Source organism: Vigna radiata, chromosome 7 (genome assembly GCF_000741045.1).
Source record: "Vigna radiata var. radiata cultivar VC1973A chromosome 7, Vradiata_ver6, whole genome shotgun sequence".
Taxonomy (NCBI): Eukaryota; Viridiplantae; Streptophyta; class Magnoliopsida; order Fabales; family Fabaceae; genus Vigna; species Vigna radiata.
The window spans coordinates 55,074,889-55,093,916 of NC_028357.1; the positions used below are offsets into that span (position 1 = coordinate 55,074,889).

The 19,028-nt window shown below is 31.9% G+C and overlaps 2 protein-coding genes across 12 annotated transcripts; both read right to left on the minus strand.

Moving 5' to 3' along the window:
- Positions 1 to 582: 582 nt before the first annotated feature.
- Positions 583 to 6,492, minus strand: LOC106768224 (calcium-dependent protein kinase SK5). Its single transcript, XM_014653226.2, has 7 exons — positions 5,556 to 6,492; positions 3,825 to 3,968; positions 3,574 to 3,726; positions 3,350 to 3,465; positions 1,581 to 1,748; positions 985 to 1,209; positions 583 to 851 (listed from the first exon to the last, which is right to left on the minus strand). The coding sequence occupies exons 1-7, from the start codon at positions 6,109 to 6,111 to the stop codon at positions 696 to 698; spliced, it is 1,518 nt and encodes a 505-aa protein (XP_014508712.1). The 5' UTR covers positions 6,112 to 6,492; the 3' UTR covers positions 583 to 695.
- Positions 6,493 to 9,006: 2,514 nt separating this feature from the next.
- LOC106768225 (protein DYAD) lies at positions 9,007 to 14,969 on the minus strand. Of its 11 annotated transcripts, none has more exons than XM_022784382.1 (9): positions 14,840 to 14,969; positions 11,207 to 11,554; positions 10,749 to 11,132; positions 10,602 to 10,659; positions 10,442 to 10,525; positions 9,892 to 10,187; positions 9,651 to 9,801; positions 9,459 to 9,572; positions 9,007 to 9,328 (listed from the first exon to the last, which is right to left on the minus strand). In XM_022784382.1, exons 2-8 carry the CDS (start codon positions 11,485 to 11,487, stop codon positions 9,477 to 9,479), a joined length of 1,350 nt encoding a protein of 449 aa, XP_022640103.1. In that variant the 5' UTR covers positions 11,488 to 11,554; positions 14,840 to 14,969; the 3' UTR covers positions 9,007 to 9,328; positions 9,459 to 9,476. The 11 variants fall into 11 exon arrangements, with proteins under 11 accessions (XP_022640103.1, XP_022640102.1, XP_022640101.1 ...); XM_022784381.1 differs by having other exon boundaries at positions 9,459 to 9,575; XM_022784380.1 differs by adding an exon at positions 14,422 to 14,459 and having other exon boundaries at positions 9,007 to 9,575; positions 14,840 to 14,926.
- Positions 14,970 to 19,028: the final 4,059 nt, after the last annotated feature.

Genomic DNA, 19,028 nt, shown 5'->3' on the forward strand with positions numbered 1-19,028 from the left:
TTCCATAAGCTAAAAAAATATTAAACAATGGAAAATGATGGATTCTTAATTTTCTCCACATGACCACTTTTTTTTTCCCATAATAATCTTAAAACAATTTTAGTTTTAATACACTTTTAATCAGCATTTAATATCAATACATGTTACACAATGACAACAAAAGATCTTCTAAATAATAACTTTTGTTAAATTTTTAATAGAACATATACTGTATGTTGTGACCCCCACACTAAAAAATATTTTAGATTAAAACAATATTAATAACCTTTTAAAAGTAATAAATCTAGAATGTAATTTTTCAATAAATTATTCCAAATCAGAAGGCCTTTAATGTATTTTGAAAACCCATACATTATAACTATGTACAAGATAAGAAGAAAGTGCCTTTTGGTGGTCCTAAGATAAGGTAATGGGCCAATGACAAGATATCTTGTAGAAAAAAAGAGGCACCATAATTTTTCAACGTTCTTATAATCTCAGTGATGAATGCGTAACAACTACTACAGTCTAAACTTGAATCAACCATAATTGAGGTTGTCGATTAAGATAAAAATAAAATAAAAATCAGTGAATATGAAAAAATAAATTCCAGAAAAGATGCGTCTTTCAATAGATAAGCAAAATTTGGTCAAGAAGCTACAAACATGGTAGAAACTTACTAAATTAATTTTTTTGTGAATTTTGTCTGCAAGAAGTTACTTAAAGTAGCCCTCAATAACTTGATTGGAGGCATTTTCTACTAACCCAAAAGCATCTCTTAAATTCAGTGTTTTTCTCATTGTTCTCCTTCCAATTCCTCCATTGCCCTTTCTCATCATGGCAGTGAATTCCCCATAATCTATTTGCCCATCCTGCACCACAGATCCTCCATTAATGCCCCAACAAACAACTTGGTACCGACACACACATTCCAAGATGAATTCTTGAAATTTTATGTCTTGTTACAAGAAAACATGCCATGACAAGAAATGGAACAGTACTTACATTATCTTGGTCAATTTCCTTGATCATGTCATCAATATGAACATCGTCTAAACCAAAGTCCTTACAAGCTTGTTGTATCTCATCAAGAGTTATGTAACCACTGCCATCCTTGTCAAAATAGGAGAAGGCTGACACCAGGTTTTCCTCTCTCTCCAGCTTGTTTAAATGAACAGTGGCAGCAATGAATTCGCCATAATCAATTGTTCCACTTTTATCAATATCTGCCTGTTCCATGCCATATTACAAGATCTCGTGTCAAAATTAAAGGCAAAGCAGCATGAAAATGGACTAAAAAATTGATCTTAACAGACACTTCTCAAAATAGCACTCTTTGTGTTTGATGAAAATCATGTGACCCTTAATGAGATTCCATCTTATTTATGTCAACACACAATCATTTCACTTGATTACAGTATGAGTCTGTTTGGATACAAAACTGAAAGTGTTTTTTAGAGCTTTGAAGAGCTTCTCTACGGAGAAAAGAGTTTATTTTTTATGTTCAGAAGAGAAGATCTCCAAACCACTTCTAGCTTGTATCCAAACATGCCATATGTTGAAAAATGTTGCCGTTATTAGCATTCATCAAAAAATCTTACAGCATCCATAAGATCCTTGATTTCAGACTCCATAAGTTCAGATCCTACTCGCTTCAGGCCGTCTTTTAGTTCATCAAATGTTATGGATCCACTGTTGTCAGTGTCAATCATCTTGAATAACTCTTTCAGGCCACCAATTTCTTCTTCAGACAGCCTCTCGGCAATAACCTAGGATTAAGCAAGCAAAACTATAACTGTTGTGGTATTAAGATGGAAAGCAGAAGGACTAAAAAGTAGATCACTTTCTTCATGTTTTACGAACAGATAATATAACGGTGCCCTGAAGTTCAGGCTAAGATTGCATAGTATTTCCTTTTTGCTGATTTGTCTTAATTTAATGGAAAACTAAGAATACCAATTATAGAAAAAAATCACATTTTTTAAGATGGAATGTAAATAACCTTCTTTCAATATCTACTTATGTTAGCTTTCCAACCTTAGTATTCCCTTCGGAAGTGAACCTTGTCTTCCAATTTTAAGGCTCATAGATATCTAAATCATGTAAGAATAAGGATGAGGCTGCCTCAAGATCCATATTCAAAAAAACAATATATAACTCATAAGTCCAAACAGAGAACTGAAATTAAGAAACAGAATCCAAAAGAGTGTGTATAACCAGAATAAAAAATACAAGTAAAAAGCAGCCACCATAACTATGAAGTGTATCTAACCAATGATAGCTGTTGAGAAATCCATTGGGACATAATCCAATTGTTTGATTCCAACCATGTAGCTTTTTCTGGCTCCAATACCCTTGGCCTTGCTTTGAGGGTAAGGGTGATCAAGAGTGAGAGTTCATCTTTATTTATTTACTTTTTTTAAGAGAAAGTAAAAGTCATTAATGATACAGTTACTTTTTTAATTTCCCAATAAAAATATATTAAAATACATTTTTGACACTGTCAGTTTAAATATTTACATTATCAACTAATTTCTTAAAACCCAATGTATTACTTTTAAAGTACTAATCATATAAGTCAACAGTTTTCAATTACATGAAATTCATAATTGGTTGACAATGTACAAACTTTTAGAGTATCAATGCATCAGAATTAAATTTATTAAAAAAAAAAGGGCTCCTTTGAATCACTCCACTAGTTTCTGAAGGGCAACCACCAGTAGTAGGTATAGGATAGCAATCTAATACCTGATGGTGCATCTTGCATTCCTGCAGGCATCCCACCATGTTTTGTAATAAACTTTACAACCAAGCAGCTTTTCTAGGTCTTGTTAAAAATAATGCACAAGAAATTGAGTAACTATGAAAGAAAATGGCTTTCCAACGATTGTTGAAACAATTACAATCTGGTTAGCCGAAATTCATTTCATATATGCATATGGCAACTTTTCATTGTAACAGGAAGACAGAGAAGTGAGTACTCTGGAAAGCAAACTTGTTCATCCATTCTCAGCATATATTAGAATATGTGGAAGTAACCAAAATGATCTCATCATATGTTGGATTATCTTCTAAATGTGGTTGTCTTATGTCACAATTATCTTAGATCAGTTACCATGTGTCCTTATCTGGTTATGATTTGTTATTGTAATCAATAAAGTTATGACTAGTATAAATAAGGGTTAGTAAGTACACTAGGTTTTATAAAAATATTAAATAACATCAGTACATTGTAACATCTTAGATAAAATCAAATCATTTCTTCATTATCTTTTATCCCTCTTCCTCTCAATACAAAAAATGTAAAATCTCGTAATTTGGACAAACACAAATCCTCTAGCCTTAGCAAAAAGTTCTAAAGAAGCCTTACCCGCAATGCCATCTTTTTCAGTTTATTCATTGCAGAGAACTGTTTCAGGCGTGATAAAACTGCAGAATCTAGAGGTTTATCTGGTGCAATGCTGTCATCAACAATCCATGGGTGGCCTGACACAGAAAGACATCTTACAGCTCTTGGGCCAGTCTAAGAATTTATGTAGTAACGTTGTAAACTCAATAATGTTATTTGCCTAACAAGAAGTTTTAGCAACTTACGGAGTACTTCATGTGCTGTAAGCCTTGTTTTTGGATTTTGATCAAGCATTTTCCGAATTAGATCCTTGGCACTGTCTGAAATGCTAGGCCAAGGCTCAGATTGAAAATCAAGTTTTCCCAGTAAAATCTGTTTGAAGATCCCGGGTTCAGTTTCTGAAAGTAATGACTTGCATCAGTATTATCAATGAAGAGAACACAAATATGATAAGATCCCCAACTATTAGTTTAACATATACATAGCTAATAGTTACCAGCCCAAAATGGTGGCACCCCACTCAATAAAATGTACAAAATAACCCCTGCACTCCACACATCTGATTCAGGCCCATAGAGCTTGCGCAAGACCTCTGGTGCAACATAGTATGGGCTCCCGACAACGTCACAAAACGATTCACCTGAAAGGATCTCAGTGTTAGGCAGGGGCATTCACAGAATGAAATCATTTGCAGTTTATATCTAACAATGAGGAATGGAACAGAAAATGAACTTTAACTGTAAGATGAGACTGCATAACTTCTACTTAAATTTTAAATTTTAAGTATATTTTACTGACAAATACTTCTCTTCATTCACAATTTGCACAAAGATGAAACAGGTTGCTGCAAGGAAAAAACTGAGTCAACTGTCAACCAAAAGGATGCAGCTATAAGATTCCGTTTAAGAGATAGTACGGATTTCAACTATTTTATAAGTTTTGCAGAAAAAGCATACTTAAACATTGGCGTATATAGTCCAAGCTTATAGAAAAAAAAATCCATGTGTTAAGACATCAAAACAATGGAACAAAAGGTTGGTCTGCTCTTATTCCATTTGAGATTCCTTTCCTTTTTAAACTATTTTAACCCTGATCAGATAAACTAATCCAGTTCATTCTTCAGTGCCCACAGGGATTTCTCACGCAACGAGGCTCATTATTCAATTTAATTGACATCTTGAAAAAGGAGGACCTAAAATCTAGGAATCTCTACATCAAACACGACATCAGTGGACTATATTCTTCAAGGTTCCACCATGGAAAACCACTTGTGAACCCCTTCGTTGAAAAGGGAAAGGCAACATTTTCATCTCAAATTGATCACATTTCAAAAACAAACACAGACCACAAACAACCACAACCATTCCCCACACCCCGTTGCTTCTTTAATTTCCTCCTATCAGCGACCACCAGATCATAATCAATTCCAAAAGGCATCCTCCACAATCACGCATCTAAATGGCACAGTCCTACCTTCAATATAACCAAACCCCTTTTTCATCATTTTTTATAGATAATCACCTATTTCATTAAAAGAACAAAACTAGTGAAAATTTTTTTGGAGTGAACCCAGATATTAATTTCTCAATAAAACCCATTTAAAAGACCAACCTTTCATAACAAGTATTCTACGAAGAATCAGACAACCCAAGAGCTAAATAACCTTGGAATAAGGAATTCATCAATCCACCTCAAATCAGAGGAACAATCTCTCCACCCCACTTCCTAAATTTAGAAACCAAAACACTAAGCAACGACAAGAAACCATCCACACTCTCACGCATTAGAGTAAGCAAATTCAAGATTGGAATAGACTTTTTCACAGAAGCGGATTCAAGATTGTAAACACTAGTTTGAAGTATAACCAGACCCATTTCCACCAAATTAAAAACGGAATATGATTCCACCCAAAAAAGTTGACAGCTTTTTGCAGGTGAACTCTGGTTATCTCTGAGCTAGAGTTAGAAACTAATTTCTCAGGACATTTTCTAAAAGATGCTCTTCCGTACACACAGAACACTAAAATCCCAACCCAAGAGATAACTTGGAATAAGGAATCCATCAATCATCCACTCTCAATCAGATCAACAATCTCCCCGACGCACATCCCAAATTTAGAAACCAAAAATCTGAAAAAAAAAAAAGGAAAGGAAGCGCCAAAACTCCAAAGAAACCAAATTGAAGATTGTAACAACAAGCGCACACTCCAGTTCAACCCACAACCCACCAGGCTTGTAAAAAACGGACAACCCGAAATCGGTAGCTTTTAGCTTGGCATCCTCTTCAACAGTGTCAAACAGAAAGTTTTCTGGCTTGAGGTCCCTATGCATGACTCCAAGCGAGTGACAAGCCTCGACAACCTCAACAATGGTCTTTATCAACCTCGCCGCCTGTCTCTCACTGTAGTGGCCCTTCTGGACGATCCGGTCAAAGAGCTCGCCGCCCTCGCAGAGCTCCATGACGAGGTGCACGGCAGAAGAGTCCTCGTACGCGCCCTCGATGCGAACCACGTTAGCATGCTCCGACAAGTGGTGCATTATCTGAATCTCCCGCCACACGTCCTCGTAGTCCTCCTTGCACAGAAGCTTCCGCTTGGGAATCGACTTGCACGCAAACTTTCCTCCCGTCGCCCGGCGCGTGCACAGGAACGTTGTCCCGAACTGCCCCTGCCCCAGCTTCCTACCCACCTCGTACACCTCCCGGATGTTCTGCGTCCGGTGTGGCAAAACCCATGCCGCCTTCACCGTCACGTTTGTCGAACTCGAACTCGATTTCCCCGCCATTGTTCTCTGTTGGGTCACCCAAAAGACAAACCTTTACAGTAGTTAACGGCAGTGCAGTGCAGTGCTGCGCAGTCGTTAAGTTTGGAACAGAAAGGAAAGTTTGTGTTTTTCAGGTGGTGTGGTGGTGGCTACGAGTTACAAGTGTGAACGTGTTCTTGGGCATGGTGTATTATGTTCTCTCTCCTTGGAAGATGCCATGGTGATTCGATTTGAGAAGCCGAAATGGAATGAAATTTATGGGACGAAGAAAGAAGGTTGTGAAAATTTGTGATTTTTGTAAGAACAATGGGTGTTTTGCTTTGAAGTTTGAATTGCAAGAGCTGAATGAATTGCGGAACACTGAAACACAAGTTGTGTTGTTTTGTTTTGTGTTGTGAAATTATTAAATATCTGATGATGCTTTTCCCCAATTATATCCGCAGACATCTGCACCACTTGTCAAATAAATATACCAAATATACCTTTATTTTATTTTAGTCTTTATAAAAGTTACACTCATTGAATAATAGCAAACGTATTTTAAAAAAATATGTAGCTATTGTTTTTATCAGGTACTTGTTATCTGCTTTATAATTTGTGAAATATTTCATTTTTGGGATTATATAGAGGATTTGCTTTTTATGTGCCTCATTTTCTTAAAATGCTTTTAAATAAATAATAGTATAATAATATTTTAGTCACTATCACTGGGTCTAGAAGTAGCAAAACTTACTTCAAAAAAAATGCTAAAAAATTTATCTGGAAGAGACTCTGGCTGCGGAAATGAGTTCTGAAGTCTAAAAAGTACTAAGAGTTGACTGAGAAGAGAAAAAAAAATGAAAGCTATAAGAGATATTTAAACCTTATCCTCTGATAATTAATTATTATTATTATAATTACTATTATTATTAAGTTGCTTATATCACAATATTTCTTCTGATTTTATATAACTTAATCAATCAATGACGTGTACAAACCAAATCTTAGTGGAGAACTTTAAACTTGTCGAAAGAACAATGTAAACTCATTGAATGGTTATTCTTTACTTTTAGGATGTCATTGATATTCATATATTCTTGTTATTCTTTATTTTTTTCTAAATTTAAATTTAAATTCATTGAAGTTTGTGTAGAATATTTCTTGGATTCTTTGAATTTTATAAATTTGATATATTATTTTAGTTGAATTGGTGAACAGTGAAATTTTGGAAAAAAGTTTCTGAAAAATCAGATGAAGTTGAAAGGAAAATGAGACGCATGGGAAAAAGCAATTGTTCACATGTGTGACTGAATCAACGAATCAAAATTGGGACAAAAGTCTTGTAACTGAGAGTTTTCCCAAAGACGATGTTTTTTGATTTGTTCACTCACTCTCCTTATCTCCACGCTATTCTTATGCTCAAAATTTCAAACAAAATCATCACACAAACAATTTTTATTTCTTATTATATTCACAACTTGGTCTAATTACGAATTAAATATTCAAAATGCCATGATGGAAATTTTTATTTTATTTTTTTTTTCTATGCACTTGAGTGCACCTGCCTCCATAGGGTGATGTCTCATAATAGGATAATAAAAATAACAATTAGTAACAAATAAATCCATTCTTGAACAACTAGACTTAATGATAATTAAGTTATTAAACAAAAAGGGATTTGATGCTTTGAAAAACATGAAATAGGTTTGAAGAATTCTTTGTGTACTACCATGACAAAGAAACACAAAGTTTGAAGAATGATAACTTGATAATTGATTAGTAATACCATAAACAGGAAAAGAAAACAATGAATAAAATATAATAAAGATGTCACATGAAACTTATGCTTTTAAGGTATACATGCATGTCATCATTATTTCACTTTTTATTCATGTTATTAAGAATCTATCTCATCATTATCTAACACTTTTAGTTAAAATTAGTTTAAAGCTTTCCTTTAATCTAATGATTTCTAAAATTTTATTGAGAATTTGTTGATAAAAAGGAAAAAGATAAAGTGGATAAAAAAATATAATCAAATAGAAAAGGTATGAAAAATAAAAGTAAGAATTAAAGATGTTTGATTGAATCAAAAATAGACCTGAAGAGACTAATAATAGGAAGTGAAAGAGGTAAAAAAAAAATATTAATAAATCTAGTCACTTTTAAAAATATTTTATATTATTTCTACAGCACTAAATCATTTAAGTTAATTCCTTATATTCTCTCCCAATTTCTCATCATCCAATCAAACTAGATCCTTGAATAACTTTTCCATTTTTACATTTATTTATTTCTTTTGCATAAAAATTCAATCCAAAACTAGTAGTAATACTTAAATCATATCTAATGGGAGTTTAATAAGAATCGAATGTCAGATTTAGCTCAGTAGAAAAATGTGAAAAAAATAATAAATTAAAAAGTACTGAAATGAACACAATTTGTTAATACGAGTGAAAAAAACACTTTCACAATAGATGCTTTATAATAAATGTTTTGGAATGGAACTTTTAATATTTTTTTTTTAAAACAAAGGAAATATATTTGAAAATGAATTTTTCTTTAACATAATATTAGGATGCAGAAAAAAAAAAAAGAAGCCAAATTGAAATCTGAACCAACCAATTTCTGTGTTCCAGTGGTTAAACAGGTTCTTGAATAATCAACAAGAGCAACATTATTACTCAAATCAACAACAAAAAAAGAAGTAAAAAAGATGAATTTTCATAATGAACCAGAGATTAACAGAAATTTATTGTGGAAATATTAGAAATACACTATCTAAAAATTTACAATGGTGGTTCGTATACTATTTGTCTGATTTTAACAGTAAATAACAGCTTCAAGATTTTAAGAGTAAATACCATCAGCTACATTGTGTCCAAGTTACCAACAAACAGTTTAATTGTTACGGAAAAAAACAAGAGGGAGAATTGGTTATATAATCACATAATCCACTATATCAGATGAACTATACTGCAGAAATTCTACATATAGCAACTTATCCTCAAATAAGGTTTAAGTACATGTTTTCATGAGTACTTTAGCCAAAAAAATTCCACTAAAGCCTACCAGAAGAGCTACCAAGAGGAGCTTAATTTACTTAACAAAACCAAAAAACTGTAATTTGAAATAACAGTCCTACCTATGAAGACCTAATGAACCTTGAAGCGTGAATAAACTGATTGGCTGTTGTGAAAGGTCAGGGGAGAGTATCAACAATTTGCAGCTTACTGTGGGTGAGATTCAGATGAGGCTCCTATTCGTGGTTGGGAAAAGGATTTTACTTCACCATTAGATCGTTAACGCTGTACAATATCTAAACCCTACACTCTGAGAGTAACAAAAGAAAATGGTTAAAAGTTAGAATCCTGAAATTAGGCTCGTACTTTGATTTGATGTAAAGTCTATTCCGATGTCAGCATGCCATATACAGTATTTGATATCTCCAATAACTGCTGCTCCATTTTATCCCTGGATGTAAATAATTCCAAGAACATTTCCTGCTAGAAAAATATTATAAAATAAATACTAAACTAAAATTATAAAAATTGAGAAAATAGTAATACTGTCAAGATCACCTGACACAATATCATCGATTTGTCAAGGTCTGACTTAGAATTAACAGCACTAGAAGAATCAAGGATCACATTAGGTTGATCTTCACCAATCTTCTTTGGCACCAAATCTTGCAAATTGCTGTAATCAAAAGTGGGGGAAATAAGGGAATCACTGAAAGAAGAAAAACAATTCCTTTGTTATTTTTTTTCCCTGAAAGGGTGCATGAAATGGCTTTAAAGAATATAATTTTAATTATAACACCTCTTCATGATAGTCTGTTCTACGCTTTGCAGCTGAATTGGTAGGACTGAGTTCGGCTCTTGAAGTACAATCTCTTGTGGAACATCAAGCAGCTCAGGATTCCCAAACCATGGAGAAAATTCGTTTCCATGAATATTGTCTAGGTTGGTGCTTTCTAGCCAATCCTCCCAGCTTGTCGAAAGATAATTTGAAGTGGTGAGTTCTCTCAATGTTCGCACATCACTCAATTTATTGGCTATTTCCATAAGCTGTTGCTCAACTTTAGTTTTACAAATCAGAAGGTCTTCATTCATGCCCTGTCAGTATGTAAAGCTACAGTAAAGCATATAATACATTCAACATAAACTGAATCCCATTAAAGCCTAGTTTGTTTTAAGATATAAAAAGCCCTTATCTAGATAGCTCATTTTCAGAAGCTACTATCTTTAGAAATCTCTTAAATGTATGTTTTATTTAAGAAAGTACAGTTTTTCTTCGAAAAAAAGACACTGCCAAACAAGACCTATGATCTAAAATAGTGGGAAAGTGTGGAAATAAGCTGCTTAGATACCTGCACACCCTTCAAAAAAGTCAAAATCTCAGTTACACGCTCCTCAGTCATGGCTTTCCAATTCGCAAAACTTTTCTGTGTCTCCTGTCAACAGTTATCAAAATAAAAGTTCATAAAGTTTATTTGAGAGAACAGACCATTGAATTATGAACTTATTCACCTCCACCAAACACCTTTCCCTCTTTACTTTCTTTCTTGCAATGAGCTCCTGCATGTCCCTGCTATGCAAACTAACATCTTAAAAATTGAACATTTAACAGTAAGCATACAGAACTATTTATGAAATCTGAGTTTCCAAGTTCAATACCTCTTCATCTGGGCCATCTCTATTTTGAGCATTTTCAGTTCATCAATAGAACCAACCTTCCGCATAGGAACACTTCCTGCCCTTAATTTAGATGGTTGTATCTGGTAAGGGTTTTGCATCCCAGTCTCCTGGTGGATTTCATCCAAATTAGCACTCTCGGACCAATACTCCATGATTCCCTTGGTGTTGAAACGTCGTCGGAATCGCTCAGTGCCTCCAGGTGCCAATCTACCATCAATGTGCTTCAATAAGTGGTCTAATAGTCCAGTATCACCGATGTGTTTACGGACAGCCATTCTTAATGCAGGTAGGGAAATTGGATTTTCAAAAGTTGCACCTTCACCTTTTAAGACCTCCCACATGCTTTGCTCAGCCAACATATACCTACATTACATTAAAGTCTCAACTTAATATATTTTTAAAGAGTGTAAACAGAAAGGATGTCATAAATTATTTACCTCTTTGTTGACCACCTATCTCTGTTTTCACTCTTTGTTTCAGGCATGCCGCTGCTACTTTCCCTTGTACTGGCACACATATCCGCTTTAATCTCTCTAAGACGATTTAGGCTAAGGCGTTTTCTTTTTTTAAATTTTGGCATGAAGATAGGTTCACCTTTGGTGATATTTTCTTTATCATTCGATTCCTCCACCGTAGGAATACTGGAAGAAAGTTTACTTCCACTTTCCTTATGCTGACCAATGAACTTGACTTGGTGAGAAACACCCAAATGACCCATTGTGCAGCTCTCTGTTAAACTTTCTATTGGTCGCTCAAAGATTCCGTAAACTCGATCAGCTGCATTCCTGCATTAAAAAACATTAAAAGCAATTCTTTCACACAAATAATCCCAGAAATTAAGAATAAAATATTTGTACAATGGCATTACCATTTAAAAGTTCAGAAAAAGAATCAAGTGGAACCAAAATGCTTGGCAAAATGACATTACCTAGATGTGTCATATTATAACCAGCAGTGTACAGGAAGCCACATATTACAATTATTGAATACGAATTTTGGTACTATTTAGTATGAAGCAAAAAAGGAAATGCTGGATGAGAATACAATTAAGTTCAGGGATAGAATTTGATGAAGTCGAAAAAAGATGTTCATCCCTGTTAAAATTCAGAGTTCCTAAGGTTCAACAACAAAGCGAACTCAGCTTGGTAACTATGGAAGTACACAGACATCGAATATGTATTACACAATTATCATTGTTTATATACCCCTGTCAATTGATCCAAAATAACTGCTTGGTATCTGAATAGTTATCCTGTGCAAGCTATTCAATGCCTGATTCTAATGCATATACATGGTTCAAGGTTGTTGGAACAGAATAATAGTGCAAGTAGTCCTCAGCATGCTTTTATAGATTATTTGCCTTGCAAATAGATTAGCCTAGTAAATCAATGGCATGAGCTCAATTTCTCAAACTAAAACAACTTTGTCTGAATTAACTCTTCACTTTTATAAGATGGCCACTAAAATTAACAGAAATGTGAACCGTGTCCATAATTACATGGGTTCAGTTTATCAAACTACGGCAACTTTGTCTAAATTATGTCTCCATCTTTATATAAATGGCAAATAAAATTAATCAAAATGCCCCAGTCAAATTATCCAAAATAACTGCTTGGTGTCTGAATAGCCATCCTGTGCAAGTTATTCAGTGCCTCGATTCTAATGCATACACTTGGGTTCAAGGCTTTTGGAACAGAATAATACTGCAAGTAGTCATCAGCATGCTTTTATGGATTATTTTGCCTTGCATATAGAATAGTCAAGTAAATCAATGGCATGAGCTCAACTTCTCAAACTACACCAACTTTGTCTGAATTATGTCTCCATCTTTATATAAGATGCCAGTAAAATTAATACAAATGTGAACCATACCCATTAGTCTTTGGACTTCCATGATTAGTCATGTTCATAAATACATGCCCATAATGAAGAGGGGTAGAAAGAAAATGAATGATTCAGAGGAGAGTCCAAACAGCTTTAATATTAATATTTGCATTACATATTCAAAAAGGAAAACAGATAATCAATCCTGCAATGATAATATGCTAAGTATTTCCAACAATAACATCAAACACTACAAAACAGAACAAAAGTTCCCACCACTAAAGAATGGTTTACCAGACAAAAGCAAATTGGCATCATAAGCATGGAAAAATCATACCAAAACCCCATTCAAACAAGAAATTACAAGAAACCATTTGATCTAGGACAATGAGGACCAATCACCTATTCTGATCTCTAAGAATCTCTCTATGTTGAAACTCATCTACATAGTTCCTCGAGACTCAACAGTCGGGAACTCAGCTTAGAATTTGATGAATGTAGTTCAGAACTAACTTTAATGTGTTAGACAATTATAAAATCATCCTCATCCCAGTCAAGTTATCCAATTGGACAACCATGCCAGAATTGTCATCCTGTGTCAGGTTATCAATAGTTATGCCACCTTTCACTACTGAGGTGCCATGTGGTGGCATGGCAGACAAAAAAGAATAACATATATCTATAATACTAAAAGAAAGCAAAAACAAACTAGAAACAACATAATTGTAGACTAAATTCAATAAAATATAACAAATCTCAAAGTAATTTGAGTTTGGGGACTTGACATTAACCTATTATTGAAAAAAACAATGTTATCCCACTAATAAGAAACATATAACATGATTCTAAAATTATAAAAAGCAGAAAACAAGGGCATAAAACATTCAACAAATGAAGAACAATAACAGACACTGAGAATAAGGGGGAAAAGGAGATGAAGAACACCTGAAGAAATGAAGAAGAGATGAAGATTAGGCAGAGAAAAAGAAAGAAATGGAATGAAGAAATAAACAAAAAGAAAAAATTGTTAAGGTTTGTTTATTTAATGCATGAAGGAGCATCTAAAAGGGTTTCTTAAAGACAAAAAAAAAAAAAGAGGGAGTTCCATCACGGGCACCACAGTACATGGTATGGCCTAGTGTCATTGCAAATATGGCAGGCAGCATCATATAATGACAAATAACAGAGGGCATATGGTGAGGGATCCTTAAGTGTCGCATTGACTCTTTCATAATTGTTATTAATAACATTGTCCTGCATAAGTTCTTTGACAGCTCAATAGTAATTGGGGTAGATTAATTCCAAATTGGAACACAATAAGACTTCACCCTTATTTCATCAATCATCTGGATGACTGTTATATCAGAAAATAAGCTGGGGAAAAATTAGAAATCTGTTAGTGACAATGGTGACCAAGTACAGTTGGCAAACAACCCTCATGGAAATGAACTTTGGAAAAATAAAAAGGGAAAAATAACAAACTAGCACTCCTGTGAATATGTGTGGGTTATATATAAGACACTAATAGAGAGAAGGGTGCCAGATATATACCCTACCTTCTCCTCTGTGTTGTTTTTCTGTTCATATGTGTAAGTTGCAATAGAAAACTCCCTTCATGGTTATAGTGCAAGGTAGTAAACAATATTATTTCATCAATCCTATTTATTATCCCTTCATTAATGATTTCCTATCCATCATTACAGATACTAAGCCCTTAAACATGAGCAACTTCATCTCAATTACATCTTACTTTGTATCCAGTGTAACCCATTCTCCTAGAGATTATCTTTAAAAAGAATGACAAAATTAGTAAAAACTTGAACCATACCTGAATTCCTTCAACTTCTATGATAAGCCATGAACACTCTAGCACAATGATGTGGAAAAAAATGAAGAGTATATGATTTTGCATTGCATACTCAAAAAGAACATGGTAATCAAACATTGAGTATTTTCAGCAATAAAATCAAACAGTAAAATACAGAAGAAAAAAAAACAACCACAGTCCACTACAATAATGTGTAGGTAAAAAAGAAGTTTGATTGAACAAAAGCAAATAGCTGTGGATAGAAATCACTGAAAGCAATGGTCAAACTAAGCACAATTTAAAAAAAAAAAAAATATTCAAATAGAATGAAAGCGAATCACCGATTAAGAGTGCAAAATAATGAAACCTTAATAAACTAAGGCGAATGAAGCGACTACAATGGAAACGAAAGGAAGAGGGTAAGGAAAAAGATTTTTACAATGGAGAGAGTGCGAGAGGCGGACAGAATACCAAGACACCGAACAAGCGAGCTGTGCAGCTAAAAGTTGCTTTCAACGAATTACTAAAGGCATTGTCCCAAACCTTTCTTTTCTCACTTTTTTAAACCCTAACCGCCAAAACCCACAAAACTTTTTAATTATTAACATATGTCATCATAATCTTGATAATAATCATAATATTATTATTTAAATAAATAATAAATAACTACCGCACGCAAGTCATGCTTTTCTCAACACCTCTCATTTCGATTTTATTTATAGAAATACTAAAAAATAATAAAATTTTATCTGAAATATATGTATTTAAAATCCGATGAAAAAAAAAAAAGATTTTGTATGAAATCAGATAATAGTGGATAAATAAAGTGGGTAAACCGAATACTAATATTAATAGGAGGATATGAGTATGAAATAAAAATTTCAAAATTAAAAGATTTAACCAACTAGTAATATTTTATTATTATAATTTCTTTTGGAGGAAAAAACACTTTTTTGTAATCAATTTTGAGTTTCCAATTGTTCATATCCAAATAACTTGACAAATTGAATGGTTAGATTAGATTTTAAAATTTAAATTTAAATGTCAAATTGGATCCGATTCCGATCAAACTCAGTCTTAGTAGAAAGAGAGTGTGTTTAATTTTTTATGATGACAAAAACTAATTAAAATATTATTATTATTATTATTATTATTATAAAATTAAAATAAGTAATATTTATAGTTTTATTATACATAGTTTTTATTTATTTTGAAGTAATTTCTTATTGTATTATTTTAGTTTCGGAAAATAGTTAAATTTAAAATAAAAAATCGTTAAATTGAAAAAAACATATAAATTTGAAAAAACGATTAGGGTAGAATTTGTAAAACCATCGTTTTAATTTTTTTTTTAAGAAAAAATTACTTAAAGAGTAAAATTGGAAACAATATATGTGTGTGTGACAATTGATATTATAATTGTTTTTATTTTTTTACTAATAAATTAAAAAATAAAAATATTTGATTTTTTTATGAAAATATTGTACAAATTAATAGAAATTAAATAAATAAGAATAATTAAATATTTGATATATTTTAACAATCACTTGTGAATATATTTGTTACTCATGTTAACAAAATTAATTACAAATTTTAAATTTAATATTTCTAGTTCAATTCAAGTAAACTTACCCATATCATATAAAAAGGAGATTTGACAAAGTTAAAAAAAAAAACAACAACCTCTTTAGGGAATAAGAAACTTAAAGGGTTGAGATTCATTTTGGAGTGAAGACATTCATCTTTATTTTTTTCTAGAGTTAAAAATGGATGTGAGAGTAACTAACTCTCTTATTCACATTATTGGATGTAATATATATTCAATCTTTAGGATTTCTACTATTCAATATATTTATTTTTTATTACTCATGTGTTTTATTCTCAATCTTAATTGCACAAATTGATTGAGTGTGTATATATGGATATTTAATTACTATACACGATGTCAAAATCTAAAATAAAATAGAGTCACTAATTAATTGAGTCTTTTTTTGGGGGTTTGTTGAAAGTGGTCATTCAGTTTTTAAAAAGTTCACTAAAGTTCTACTTTTTGCAAAACCTGTGCAAGTTAGTCTTTTTTGCTAACGACATTAATTATGTTAACGGCAAAACTATCAACTGACAGATATTTGATGACTTGTGTCGTCGTAGTCCTCATATTGGTTTAAAAATGTTTATTGTGGTCCTCGTGTTGGTTTTAAAATGTTTATTGTGGTCCCCATTTAGAAACGTTTATTGTGGGTGTTTTAGCAGCATGCAACCATGCTGGAATGCTCGATCAAGCACTCAACTACTTAGAGACAGGAAGCGACTTCACAAATTTGTCAATGGAAAATCCTCTTGTGATGAGTTCTTTTTTCATATCTCCACACTTACTAATATAACACGTGAAACTACATTGATAAAATTCAAATTTTTGTGACTGTAGTTTCCCAAAAGGTTAGCGCATGGATTACTAGATCACACATGAAATCTTTAACACATATTAAACAATGTACAAATGGCTTACCCTTCTAAGATGGCATGACGATCTTGGCTCTGTAGAACATGTGAGACATCATATCACAATAAACATTTTTAAACTAACACGAGGACAACAATAAACATTTTTAAACCAATATGAGGACTACAACGAATTTTATTTGTACAAGTCATCAAATATTTGTCAGCTGGCAGTTTTGTCGTTAGCAAAATTAACGTCGTTGGCAAAAAGGACTAACTTGCACAGTTTTTGCAAAAAGTGGGACTTTAGTGAACTTTTTAAAAAAAAGAGGACCACTTTGAACAAACTCCCCAAGAGGGACCAAAATAAGTATTAAACCAAATATTTAATTTAATACAAACTTATAATAAAATTTATTGAAATATTAAGGTTTTTATTATTAAAGTTTAGACTTGTAGTTAAGACATTAAAGCTTTTACATATGATGTGAATGATAAAGTAGAGATTAAAAATATATTGTTTAATGTTTTTCATATTAATTTGAAGCACAAAACTATCCTCAATTACCCGATACTATTTTATATATAAGTTTTTATTTTTTTTTATTTTTTTACATTAGTAGTTGGGCTGCTACTTTTCGTCTAATGATAAAACATTATTATTTGACAACTCGTTGAGTGATCCAAGCTCACCCAACAAAAGTTTGTGTTTGCTTTTTTTTTAATTATTTTTATTTTTTTCATTAATGAATTTTCATATTTTTAACTTGTATTTGCATTTGCTTAATCTTGAACTTATTCTAACATGTTCTTAAATTAATATTCATGAATTAAATGTTTAGATGATCAATTATGTTAGAATTCTCTTCACAGTTGATTTCCTTATTACTCAATCATTTTACAATGTGTTATTGTAATGAAATCTTGATATGTTAATCCATTTGTAAACTTTTTTTAGTCTTATTATGTCTCTCTTTTACTTTTAGCCTTTTACAAAAAATATATATTGCCTAGCACCTTAACCAAAGAGAATAGGCAATTGTGAGTAATATAAGGTATGAGGTTATACTAGTTTTGAGTAGGATATAAACAACCTAGCAAGGTATGACATTGAATAAGTTTTGGGAAAAAAATATCAATACCCTACCCAAATGTTAGAATCACACAGCAAACAAATATTTTCAATTGGATAATCAATTATCAGTGATAAAACTCTTTTAACGATTTATTGTTGGGTTTTGTCTTTTGACTTATGACCTACTAATTTAACTATATTATATAAGATACATATATTACAAGACACCGATAACTAGATTTTCACATCTTCAATGTATCTTTTTAATTCAAATATTCTTTAAGTCTTCAATACTTCTTCTTGAAGCAAAATGTCCATCTCATTCTTTTAAAAAATCTAATTATTAAATGATTTCATTATTTTTTTAAAAAAAAAAAGAAAAAAAAAGAAAAAGAGCCAACATAATTTATGTTATAAAAAAGGGTTTTATTATGAGAAGATACGATAATTATTAGAAAAATAATTATGTAAAGAGTATCTAGAACATGAATTATGAATTATTTATATTTGGTTGTTGTCTTTAGTTTAATAGTATTTTTGAATTCTTGAAAAATTATATTTCTTCTAGCCAAATCTCGTTATAATGTATGAAAAATCTTTTGATATTTTTTATCTTACTAAATATGTGAATTGTGGAATTTGATAATGTGTAGAAGTGGATTAAGTAGTTTTATAAGATGTTGAACATGAATAATCATTGATACACTAATTTTTGAGCTATTTTAAATTCAACAGTATCTTTGTTATCTTTTATATTGTTCGATGATTGAAGTGATAAAAAAGAATGTCATCTTATTTTCAGTTTTGGAGTTATAGGTGTAATTTTTTTGGTTGTATGATGATGATTGAAAAGTTATTTACTTTTTGACTAAGATAACATTTCTTTTAATTATGTTTTGTTCTGGAAGGCATTTTTTTTTACAGTAGCTTTCTTGTATATATGCATTATATTTCTATGGTCATGCTTCTTTTTATGTGACTATACTAATATTTATGAAATGCTTTTATTTAATAGTTTTACACTATTAAATGAAATGTTACAATTTTATAAGTCAAGATGTGTATAATTAATTATAAACTACAATTAAATTTATTATATTTTAAATATTAC

Coding starts and splice junctions, on each gene's coding strand:
- LOC106768224 (XM_014653226.2), bottom strand. CDS start 6,111: ATGGCGGGGAAATCGAGTTCGAGTTCGACAAACGTGACGGTGAAGGCG. Junction 3,727..3,824: donor GGTGCCACCATTTTGGGCTG/GTAACTATTAGC, acceptor CATTACTTTCAG/AAACTGAACCCGGGATCTTC. Junction 852..984: donor AGGAAATTGACCAAGATAAT/GTAAGTACTGTT, acceptor TCTGTGGTGCAG/GATGGGCAAATAGATTATGG.
- LOC106768225 (XM_022784381.1), bottom strand. CDS start 11,487: ATGGGTCATTTGGGTGTTTCTCACCAAGTCAAGTTCATTGGTCAGCAT. Junction 10,660..10,748: donor GAGATGGCCCAGATGAAGAG/GTATTGAACTTG, acceptor TTTGCATAGCAG/GGACATGCAGGAGCTCATTG. Junction 9,802..9,891: donor GAACAGACTATCATGAAGAG/GTGTTATAATTA, acceptor TTCTTCTTTCAG/TGATTCCCTTATTTCCCCCA.